Consider the following 11,571-nt stretch of genomic DNA (forward strand, 5'->3'; position numbering starts at 1 on the left):
AGAGTCTGGCTAGTCCAAGGCAATAAATGTGATGCATTAAAGATAAATTGTCATGGCCTGATTGTGGTTTCTTGGCAGGGTGTGCTCAGAATCCACTTCCAGGAAGCGCAGGATCTGGAGGGGAAGGACAAGTATCTCGGAGGCCTGATTAAGGGCAAGTCTGACCCTTATGGAGTCGTCCAGATCGGCAACCAGCTCTTTCAGAGCAAGACCATCAAGCAGTGCCTGCAGCCCAAGTGGAATGAAGTTTATGAGGTGAGAGGGCACCTATGGGCCCATGGGCAGACGGACAGACAGACATGCCACACTTGTGTCCACATCAGTCACGTCCATATTTGTTTCCATTTAGGCCCTGGTGTATGAACACTCTGGCCAGCACCTGGAGATTGAGCTGTTTGATGAAGACCCCGATAAGGACGACTTCCTAGGGAGGTACTGTATCTCGACTGGTCTTCTCTTCCTCTGCCAGGTTTTAGCCAAAGAAGCATCATTTTATGCTACCTGTTTTCCCATTCACATCAGTGCAGAATCAGAATTCAGCACACTGCTACTAAGATGGAGTCTGGGGAGTGGGTCCATAATAAAACACCTTGCTGGTGTGGTTAATGTCACATCAGACAATCCCTAACAATTCTCTCCATAAAGGACAGCTCGCTGTGCGGTATGACTGAAAGGCGAGCATGCTGATTTGTAGCTGTTACCGCTAAGATCCATGACTCAGAGTCCCACTGCCGCCCCTCTCCGCCGGTCTGATTAAGCAGGTGACAGGGTTGTTTATCTCCAGCCAGACGGGAAAAAGACACACCCCGTAAGCACAATGCTCGAGGCGCACGAGAAAAAAGCCTCCTCATCAGCCTCTGGATTCTGGCCCTGCTTCTGGCCACCGGCCAATGGGTGAGGCCGCCCCCCGGCGAAATTTATGCCCAGTGCTTGTGCAAGGACTTTTCTGGCTCCGGCGAGCGACTCTGGTGGCTTGATCAATCAGCCTCGATGCCTCCTGCGGGGACGGGCGAGAGCCATGCTGTTAAGTGCTGTCAGACCCAGCTCTGCCAGGAACAGTCAGGGAGAGGATGTGATCTGGGCTGCATCTACCTGCATTAGGTAGATGCAGCCCTTGGGTGCTGTTGAGCATGTGTGATGGGCTAACTGGATGAATCTTTTGTTGTTGTTGTTTGTTGTTTTTTTTTCAGCCTAATGATTGACATGAGCGAGCTGAGGAAGGAACAGCAGGTGGATGAGGTAATGGCATTTCATTTTTTTGAACAGCCTTTCTGCAGTGTTACAACACAGACACAAACACAGACACTAGTTGTGGTGGGTGGAGGCTATGGCAGCACAATGCACAACGGCTGGCAAGACGTGCAGGAAAACCCTGTGGAGTCAAACACAAACAAACATTGCAGCAATAAAATTTCAATTTCAATCATGAGTGACTTTTTTAGTAGTCAGCATCATCCCAGAAATTAAAATTTGATAAATGCCAGTGCGAGTGATCATAAATATGTAATCTGACACACATCCTGTGCATTGAATGCAGTGGTTTGACCTTGAAGAAGTTTCGACAGGGAAACTTCATCTGAGGCTGGAGTGGCTCTCCCTTCTCCCTACAGCAGAGAAACTAGAACAGGTAAACAAACAATTAGATATGTGTCCTTTATTTATTTCAAAATAAAATAAAAAACAGAAAAAAAAAGTCTTTGGTGCTTAGGTGCTTCGGTAAACAGCACAGGTGCATGCCAGATCTGTCTAAACAAGTAAAAAAATACATAACCTTTCATGCCTTTCTGAACTCATTCACCCGTATATACATTATACATGAATCAGGCTTGTGCATAATTCGAATTGCAATTCTGCTTCCTGTTTGCTACCTCAATTGAAATGCAAGTAAAATTCAAGAATTGAATTGGAAATTAAGTGCCAGTTTCCATTCAAATCTGAAACTTTGCACAAGCCTGACATGAATTGCATAGAATGCATCTAGTAGGAGTTGACGTTGCCAAGGCGATGTTACTGTGCTGGTCCAGCCTGCCCACCCTGTTCCTCTGCTCTGGCAGGTGCTGCGCAGCATCAGGGCAGATAAGAGTCAGGCCAATGGCGGCCTCTCTTCCACTCTGCTCGTCGTCTACCTAGACTCTGCCAGGAACCTGCCGGTAAGAGAGATTCCATGACAGAATTTGTCTCGTTAAGGTCATTTTTTGTTGGAGAATCACCTGCATTTGATGAACTGGTCACTAAAGAAAATGTTGACTTTTGTAATAATAATAATAATAATAATAATAATAATACATTTTATTTATAACACACTTTACATCAAATCAATGACCTCAAAGTGCTTTTGTGTTATTAATTCCTACACACAATGTAGAGGTCCATTCCTCTTTGAAATGAAATATGAAAATCCATCAGATAGGTGCATCATCTATGGCTCCATGACTTTAAGTCAAGGAGTCATGATAGACCTGTGCAGGTCCATCAACACACCGTAATGGCACATGCTTCCAGTCCCTGTATTTAGCTCAGCACTTGAGCCCTGTGGTGACCTCACTTGACCAGCTATTTCAGTCTTTTTTTCACACTGTTTTTCCTGACATCACACTTTAACCTGGTAATGGCTTTTTGTCCCCTCTTAAAGAACACTCTCAACATGTCGTAATGTTTACAATTCATGGCCTCTGGAGGTGGTTAAGCTCATGATTTTGGTCCCTAACGCAGGTGCACTAATCCAAGGGGGTCATCACAGCCATTAAAATGGGCTTCTAACCTTCTTCATGTGGTTATTCTAGAGATACATGAAAATACTGAGTAGAAAAAGAAAACATTAGCAGTGGCAGATCACTGTCTTGTTGTCCCATCTCTCTGATGTTGTGCTCTTCCCTAACGCTCGGACTGGCCCCTGAAGAATGTGTTTGCGGGCAGCTTTGGCTGCGGCAACTTGAACGAGCGGAGAGCCTCAGGCCTCGTCTTTTGCGCAAACTCCTCCTCCCCCTGTAGATCGTTATTTGTGAGTCCTCCGTTGCCCGTCCAACCCCCTCCAACCCAACCCTTGCACCCCCACCCACCCCTGGTGCGCCCAGAAATAGCACTAGCATTAGTGACCCGCTGCTGTTAACCGTGTGACAGGGTGTAGTGTCTGGCCGTCCCTCTGGGAAAAACAACTCTGCAGCCTGGACCAAGGTCAACCCCACCCACCCCCAGCGTAAAGCATGCAGACCGCCTTACAGCATTGTGCCAGTAATTAACAGGGTTTTGTATTTGTTATTCTTTAATCTCCAGACTGACTTAAAACAAATGTCATACAATACCTATTACATCATCATAAGGGGCCTAATGGGACTCTTCAGCCGAGGCAGCACGGGATGTCCGCATACGGTGACACGCGCACAACATTTGACCATGGACTAAAACGAGAGGTGTTAGTCTCTGTTGACCTGCTATGGCCTTTCTCCTCACCAGAGAAGGGAGAGCCTTCTGAGGTTTTAAAGTTAGACGTTAGTCCTGCACATACGTAGCCGTCAGATCCTAATCCAAAAGTGCACCTCATGACAATCTCTGCTTCCATTCACTCCTCTGAGGTAACTGGCCTTTATGGTCAGTGGCCTAGAGATGCCCTTGTGGCCTTTATCTCACACAGACAGACAGTGACCCTTTGGTTGTGTAACTGACCCCATAGCTACTCAAAGTGCCAAGAAGGGGTTCCTTTTATTTCTTCTCTATGTCTTTTAAATCACATAAATTAGATATCACATTCCCCGTTTTCTTAGCATGGACTCAGAGTTTGGTATTGTCAGTGGAATCAGTTAGGGCTCGAATGCCCAACGCTTGTGAGAAATGTTTCAGAAATGTTTTCACGTTCACATGCCACCCTGTCTTGCAGTGGGGCAGAGTGTTTTTCTCACCGTGCCACGTGCTGTGAGAGAACGCGACCGATCCTGCCACTGATCTGGGCCCTGCCCCCTGACCATGGTCCGATCTGGTCTGATCTAACCTCATCATGCTGCATGTCCTTCCATATTAACTCTTCTCCTGATTCTCTTCCATCCCCCTGGCTGTCGGCTAGAGGTACCCTCTAGAGTTTAACCACGACGGCTCCAAGCAGGCCTATAAAGCACTGAAGGTACAGTGAGAGAGAGAGAGAGAGAGAGAGAGAGAGAGAGAAGAGAAAGAGAGAGAGAGAGACCGCGCAGTGTGTTGGTGTGTCGTCTCTGGTCTGATTCATGTCCTTCACTGAGCTGTCAGCCACTGACTTCTCATGTCACTTTTGCAAATTCGTCTAATATGTCCGTTGGCTAGAAAGTTATGTGTTGGTCTTCTTTCATTTTTATCTCCTTCTGCCAAATTTGAGGCATTCCACTGAAACATGTCATTGTACTGAAAACACTTGAAAGTGGTGTGGTAGAATGCTGACATATTGTCACTGATAAAAAAAAAAAATCAATTCATCAATTCATCAAAACATAAGGATTAGTTTCACAGACACCAAACTATCTCCACTGAGAACAGAGAGAAAATAGTTTGCCAGTATACATTAATCTTTATGATCCATTTGCCAGTGTTATAGTGTACATTATATTTATCATACAATCACATATTCTTTCACTTTCATCGTTGTCAGTACACTAATGTACTTTATGTCAACACACATTTCCTGTGATTAGCTAGTGTTGAGGTGCATGAGGTGTCAGGGTTGTTGTTGAGGTCTTGTGACCTGTCTTCACACCGACTGTGTGGCTGTCAGTCTACAGTGGTAGAGTTGTGTAACTTAAATGTCCTGAAGTGTGCACTGCTTGGTATACATTATGCATTCATGTTCATGAGGTGGCTCTACCGTTGGTAGAGGTGACTGCCACCTGCACTCTCATATTGATATGTGTCAGTGCAATGTATCTGGTGTCATCACACACAACATGCCAGCCAGCTTTTCAACTGCAGCCTGCTTCATTCTTGCAAAAATGTCCTGCATCATGTTGCATTATAATGTGTACTGTAATGTTTGTGTGTGTGTGTGCATTTGTATTGTGTTCAAGCTCTGCATGTTTGCTTATGTATTCAGACTTGTGTTGTGAAATGCACTGAATGCATTTGTTTTGCTTGTTTAAGGGTGGAAAGAAAGCAAACATATTTCAGTTGATTCATTTTGATTTATATAAATAGATTTAAACATATTTTACTATCTCATATAATAATGTATTTATTATTTTATGATTGGTTATACTTTATACTTTAAGTAATTATTTCTTACTATATAAACATTATTATTAATTTTTAATATAGATTCATTTTCCAATACTGTTTCTGTTGTGTGACTGTGTGTGCGTGTGTGTGTGTGTGTGTGTGTGTGTGTGTGTGTGTGTGTGTGTGTGTGTGTGTGTGTGTGTGTGTGTATGCATGTGTGCCTTTTAGCCATTCTCTTAAAGTAACTGTTTTTGTGTTGATGACTCACCGGTGATCACTGTTTGCTTCTTCCTTGAATGTGTGCATCAGTCAGCAAAGAAGACAAGTAGCGACCCCAATCCTTACGTGCTGTTCACCATCGGGTCCAAATCCTACCAGAGCAAGGTACAGTATGTCCCGCCTGCAGGCCACGCGTCCTTTGGGATGTTGTTGTTTGCATCTAGAGTGTGTTTGTTTTACAGACGAATCAAATATGTATGAGGTGTGAATAAAGTGTGTAATGTTGTTTGAAGGTACGCTACAAGACTACTGAGCCTCTGTGGGAAGAGGCCTTCACTTTCCTCGTCCACAACCCCTACACACAGGAGCTGGGAGTGGAGGTGCGGCGCCCCTCATATCTGCCATCCATATGGCATTGTTTACATATCGCATGGGTTGCCCTCTACACTCTGTGTCCTGGATCTTGTTACTGTATTAAAATGTATTTACTTTTTATGCCGTGGACATAGATAGAGGCTATAAGTCAAACTTATGTTGTTGTTTGTGCCTGATGGTTATGGTTAGGGCTCCTTTGGGCTGGTTTATTTGTCTTGTGCGGAGGGACTTTGCACGCTGCAGCTCTGTTTTGAAGTGTAACTGGGATGAGGAAATGCCTGAACGCTGACTTGTGCAAGCCTGTTTTGCTCGTCTCCAGGTAAGGGATGGTAAGCACAAGTGCACTCTGGGCACGCTCATGGTGCCTCTGAGTGGGCTGCTCGGGGAGGAGGACATGACGCTGACTCAGCAGTTTCCTCTCAAAAACTCCGGGCCCAGCTGCACCCTCAAGCTCAAGATGGCTCTTAGGGTATGTGAATATTAATATGAATGTGTGTGTGTGTGTCTGTGTGTGTCTGTGTCTGTGTGAGCATATGTGTGTGCGTGTGTGTGTGTGTGTGTGTGTGTGTGTGTGTGTGTGTGTGCATAAGGGAGATGTTATTCATGTGGTAGTTATTTAATTCTCTGCATGCAGCCAATTTACAATGTTAAAGTGTGCCTAACAAAAAAACATTGTTTTTATGTATGTGGTCTGTGAGAGAATGCTCTGTACTTTTTAATATGTCAGAGTGTGCTTGTTGATGTGACTATGTGTTCCCTACTTTTGAAGTATCATCATCGTCAGTTGACAGTGTGATTGGAACCCAGTGTGTATTCATGCCTGTGTCTGTCTCTCAGGTGCTCTGTCTGGAGAAGCCGGGCACGTCCGGCCAGCCCTCCTCTGTGCAGGTGAGGCGCACGAGCGACAGCGTCTGCAACCCCACTGGCCCTTCCCCTAAACCGCCGCCCTGTGAGCCCTCTCGGCCGGCCGCCCCCCACCCCCACCGCCCACCCACGTCCGCGTCCGCGTACGCCACGTCCCGGAGCGTCACTCCTCAGCAGCCCAGTGGGGGGGGCAGCCCGGTGCAGACGGGAGGCCAGGGAGACGTGCGGGGCAGCAGCTCCAGCCTGGCCATCAGCAGCGTCCACAAGCAGCAGGCCCACCGGGAGTCCATGACCAGCTTGGCCTCCGACACCTCGCTGCCCTCCGCTACGCAGGAGCTCCAGAACAGACTGAGGCAGCTGCAGAAGTGTGTGTGTGTGTGTGTGTGTGTGTGTGTGTGTGTGTGTGTGTGTGTTTGCATCCCAGTGTGTGTGTGTGTGTGTGTGTGTGTGTGTGTGTGTGTGTGTGTGTGAGTTAGGTGGGGATCACATTGGAAATAATGAAGCGGCAGTGGTAAGCGTAACACGACGCTCAGACCATAATAAGTTCTATGCCATTCCTAAGTTACACGGACGGTCTACGTTATATTACCTCAACTGACAGTTGTTGAGCCTCGTGTTACGCTTTGCAAGTTGACCCAACTTCAACACTCTGTTTGACGCTAGCGTAACATTGCCACTCCAACTGTTCCACTGCCACTTCTTGGCGAACAAGAGGAAATCTGCCGCTTGCCACTGGTCTATGTCATCCCCACCTTAGTGTATATGTGTGCAAATTAATATAAGCTACAGATATGAACAGATGCACACACTCTCTTGTAACTTCAGTGGGGTTGTATTAGTCTTCTGAGTGTAGGTATTTGCCTGCAGAGGTTGATGTGGGAGTGTTTGTTGTGTGTGTGTGTGTGTGTGTTTGCATCCCAGCGTGTGTGTGTGTGTGTGTGTGTGTGTGTGTGTGTGTGTGTTTGCATCCCAGTGTGTGTGTGTGTGTGTGTGTGTGTGTGTGTGTGTGTGTGTGTATGTGTGTGTTTGCATCCCAATGTGTGTGTGTGTGTGTGTGTTTGCATCCCAGTGTGTGTGTGTGTGTGTGTGTGTTTGCATCCTAATGTGTGTGTGTGTGTGTGTTTGCATCCCAGTGTGTGTGTGTGTGTGTGTGTGTGTGTGTGTGTGTGTGTGTGTGTGTGCAGGTGTGTCTGTATAATGGTCTCTTTCTGTCCCTCCACAGCGGCTCGGGTCCCAGTCAGTATCCCCTGGGTGAGGTGCAGCTCACAGTGAGACACAGCTCTCAGAGGAACAAACTTATCGTGGTGGTGCACGCTTGCCGGTCTGTATGCATGCACACACACACACACACACACACACACACACACACACACACACTCTCTCTCTCTCTATCTCTCACAGTCATCCCAATTCACATCCAAATTCTTTCTGTCTCTCTCCCTCACGCATACACTGTTCCACATGCAAACTCATTTATCTTCACAGTCTAATCTCGTAAGATTTACATTTTACCTGTCATTGTAAATCCAGGAATGAGTCTACTGGGCAAGGCCTGCCAGCCATCTTCCTGGAAGGTCCCTGTGTGTATGCGGGCGTTTGTTACAAATGACAGATGAGAGATTTCACTCAGTGACAGATGCAGGCAGTAATAGATCTGAAAGGACACCAGGTTTCACAGACTTTATTCAGTTTAACAGATTAAAGGTTATCCAGAGAGTCTGAACTACTTTCTGTTGCTGTTCTACTCATCAGCAATAGAGCCATCAACTTGACCAGCCACTATATGGCACTCTTATTGGTCAAGGTTGGTTTGAAAGAATAAATTAAATGATTTTGTTATTTTTTGTTCAGCCAAGAGCAGTAGAGCAACTTTTAACAATGGCTGGCTTTGTGTTCAGTTCTGTGTTTGAACTTAGGGTAGCATATCTTAGGAGCGTGTTGGTTAATTTATGCCCCTTCTGACATTTTGCTAAGCTGCTTTAAAAAAAAAAAAAACCTTTTCCTTTCAATGCGTTCTTTGTCAGAATGCATTTCAACACACACAAGTGCACACTCTCACCTTTTGACCTCTTGTGACCCCACAGCAACCTCATAGCCTTCACAAAGGATGGATCGGACCCCTTCATCAGGCTGTACCTGCTGCCAGACAAGGGCCGATCGGGCAGGAGGAAGACCAGCACGCTGAAGAAGACTCTCAACCCCATATATGATCAATCGTAAGCAGTCTCCAGCAAAGATTCTAGAACAGAGCTCCGCTCTAGAATCTTTGGTCTCCAGTGACATACTGTATGTATGTATGAGCAAAGATCCTTGATTACTAGCTCCGCTTTAACCCTCTCTGGTATGAGTCTTTGGAATAGCATACCTGTGTTCCATTGTTTTGGTGAGAATCATGTTGCTGTGGAAATGAAAGCAGAAGCAGAAGCGCAAGCTGCAGGTGAAGCTTGTTTTTCTGGTGTTGAGATCTCCTGTAGTGTTGCTGTTGATTAGGATGCAGCTAAGAAGAATATTTGTGTGCCAAGCAATTTGGACTGGAGAGTTTATTTTCTGTGTGTGTGTGTGTCTCTGTCTGTCTGTCTGTGTGTGTGTTTGTGTATGTGTATGTGTGTGTGTGTGTGTCCTTAGATTTGAGTTCAGTGTGTCTATCGTGGAACTACACAGGAGGACTCTGGATGTAGCAGTGAAGAATGGTGGAGGACTACTCTCCAAAAACAAAGGCCTTCTGGGAAAAGTACTCTTTCCTCACTTCCTTCATTTGTATTACATGCACTCTACTGTCTACAGTATTCAGTTGGAAAATGATTGTGTCTGATTGGTCATCTCCTCACTCTTCACTCAGGCGCTTGTGGATTTGACTAGCGATGAAATTTCCAAGGGGTGGACACAATGGTATGCGGCTTTCATGTACATTCACTGGGAAGCTTTCTTCAGTGATTAGTTATTTAGTTCTTTAGGGCTGTTTACTTTTATACTACTTACTCTCTCTCTCTCACACACACACACACACACACACACACACACACACTTGTTTTCTCTCTCTCTCTCTTTCTCTCTCATCATTTCATCATTTCCCTCCTTGTCTCTTACTGTCCATTAATGAAACGTCTTATGAAGAGATCTCCTTAATTAGGTCTGCTCTCATCAGGAAGTGCAGTGTGCTCATGTGATCAATTCTGATCTCATTAAGATGATTGATGTTATCCCTCATCCTCTGCCATCCCCTTGTTCTCTCTCCTCCCTCCTACCCTCCGTCTCCCCTAATGTCTGTCTTCTTTCAGGTATGACCTAACGACAGATGGCTTGGACAAGACGGTCTAACTCTGGAGACACCTGTGGTCCGGCCCCTCCATTGTCAGGTCTTTCATCCGTTGAACTGGCCCCTCATCATCAGCATTCAACACTATGGACCCATTTTGTTTCTCCTTTTTATTTCTGTTCTGTTGCGTTGTTTTGAGTGTTTATTTGAAAAGCAAATTCAGTGTTAACATATCAAGATATGTTTTGATCCAGTGTGTCAACACGTGTTGACTACCAAAGCAGAAGAGCAAAAATGTTTACTGCCTTGTTTTGTAAGTCTGCCATTTTTTTCTATGTAAATACACGCTGCACCAGTTCTGTTCTCCATTTGGAGAATTGCAGGGGTTTGTACTGCTTTCTGTAAAAAATTATGCACTAATTTGATTAAAGGTTAGACTTGGTTTATGCAAACATATATTCAGTTCAAGGCCTGATCTAAAACTTACTTTGGGGCTTTTAAGGCAACATGTTTTAAAGACAATCTAAGAAAAATTGAAGTTTTTTTTTGTTGCAAATGTTTGTGTAAGAGCATGCACATGGGATGAGATTGGGTGTGCCTACACTATCAGTTTGTTTGTTGTGTTATGCAGTAATGTAGGATATTTCCTCTGGTTTTCAAAATGCTTTGAGAGGGTCAAGATACCCAGAATGCCACTGAGAATGCCAAGTTATATTAAGTTATGTTGTGTGCTGTGTTTTGTTTGTGCCTTTTTATGAAAATGTTTATAATTTGATAAGAAAGTACTTTATTTTAAAAGTACTTGTATGCCAATGTGTAACATTGTACAACACAGAACGATGAGTGCTGCAAAGATTTTTTATGTATGACTTATGTTCCTCTTTCATTCTTTGTTGCGGCATTGTACAGAGATTTAATCTGTAAATTATTACTTCTTATTCTAAATATGGATTCCCCATTTGTGGGGAAATATCAATGACTTTGGAGCCAATGACTTTCAAGAGTATGGTCATTTATTTTAAGCACATTAAGCATGACCGGTGTATTATTTAATCAAATTAACAGACATCTTTGAGATTGCTGACTCAGACTCTTGCATAATTGCAGTAATATTGCTTGATTGCCTTTTTCTCATTGTATGCATATTGTTTGTTCTGTTGTTATCTATCTCTGTGCCTTATCAGAGACAGAACCCTCATGTTATTTGGAAATGCACACTTGAGTCTCTGTAGCATTAAGGAAAGAATAAAACCCCAATTTCAAATTCTTTAATCGTGACGAGTCATCTTGTTTTTTTTTTAAACCAAGAATATTGTTGTATATTAAGAAGGAGAACGTGTACAGCTGTACTACTTTGTGTATTTGGTATGCAAAGCATTTGCCTGATGGGTTAAGTGCCAGAGAGCTATTTTACAGCAGTCAGCAGACTAGTCACAGGACAGCTCATGGGTTTACCTAACATCAGTACCTCATACACAGTTTACATCTGTTAAAGGAAACATTCCTTACTATTCGATGAAGGGTCTGACACACATGATAAAAAAAGATTTACTAATCTTGATAGGAATATGGTAGCAATGGGCAGTGTTTCTATTCCATGGGACAGATAGATAGATAGATAGATAGATAGATAGATGATAGATACTTTATTGATCCCCAGGGCCTGAATCCATGATAGGTGGATC

At 44.4% G+C, this 11,571-nt stretch overlaps 1 protein-coding gene across 3 annotated transcripts in view; it reads left to right on the top strand.

Moving 5' to 3' along the window:
- esyt2b (extended synaptotagmin-like protein 2b) overlaps positions 1 to 11,158 on the top strand; it is a 34,607-nt gene extending 23,449 nt beyond the window's left edge. Inside the window, exons 9-23 of one of the 3 annotated variants that reach the window (XM_048265818.1) lie at positions 79 to 255; positions 350 to 432; positions 1,191 to 1,239; positions 1,538 to 1,627; positions 2,055 to 2,150; positions 2,900 to 3,001; positions 5,482 to 5,556; positions 5,685 to 5,771; positions 6,086 to 6,235; positions 6,604 to 6,995; positions 7,853 to 7,951; positions 8,715 to 8,846; positions 9,256 to 9,361; positions 9,470 to 9,519; positions 9,909 to 11,158. In XM_048265818.1, the coding sequence (XP_048121775.1) occupies positions 79 to 255; positions 350 to 432; positions 1,191 to 1,239; positions 1,538 to 1,627; positions 2,055 to 2,150; positions 2,900 to 3,001; positions 5,482 to 5,556; positions 5,685 to 5,771; positions 6,086 to 6,235; positions 6,604 to 6,995; positions 7,853 to 7,951; positions 8,715 to 8,846; positions 9,256 to 9,361; positions 9,470 to 9,519; positions 9,909 to 9,948 (1,728 nt within the window). In that variant the 3' untranslated portion in view covers positions 9,949 to 11,158. Of the gene's footprint in view, positions 1 to 78; positions 256 to 349; positions 433 to 1,190; positions 1,240 to 1,537; positions 1,628 to 2,054; positions 2,151 to 2,899; positions 3,002 to 4,057; positions 4,115 to 5,481; positions 5,557 to 5,684; positions 5,772 to 6,085; positions 6,236 to 6,603; positions 6,996 to 7,852; positions 7,952 to 8,714; positions 8,847 to 9,255; positions 9,362 to 9,469; positions 9,520 to 9,908 lie in introns of all 3 variants that reach the window. The other 2 variants (XM_048265819.1, XM_048265820.1) reach the window with 2 other exon arrangements.
- Positions 11,159 to 11,571: the final 413 nt, after the last annotated feature.

Source organism: Alosa alosa, chromosome 16 (assembly GCF_017589495.1).
Source record: "Alosa alosa isolate M-15738 ecotype Scorff River chromosome 16, AALO_Geno_1.1, whole genome shotgun sequence".
Lineage (NCBI taxonomy): Eukaryota > Metazoa > Chordata > Actinopteri > Clupeiformes > Clupeidae > Alosa > Alosa alosa.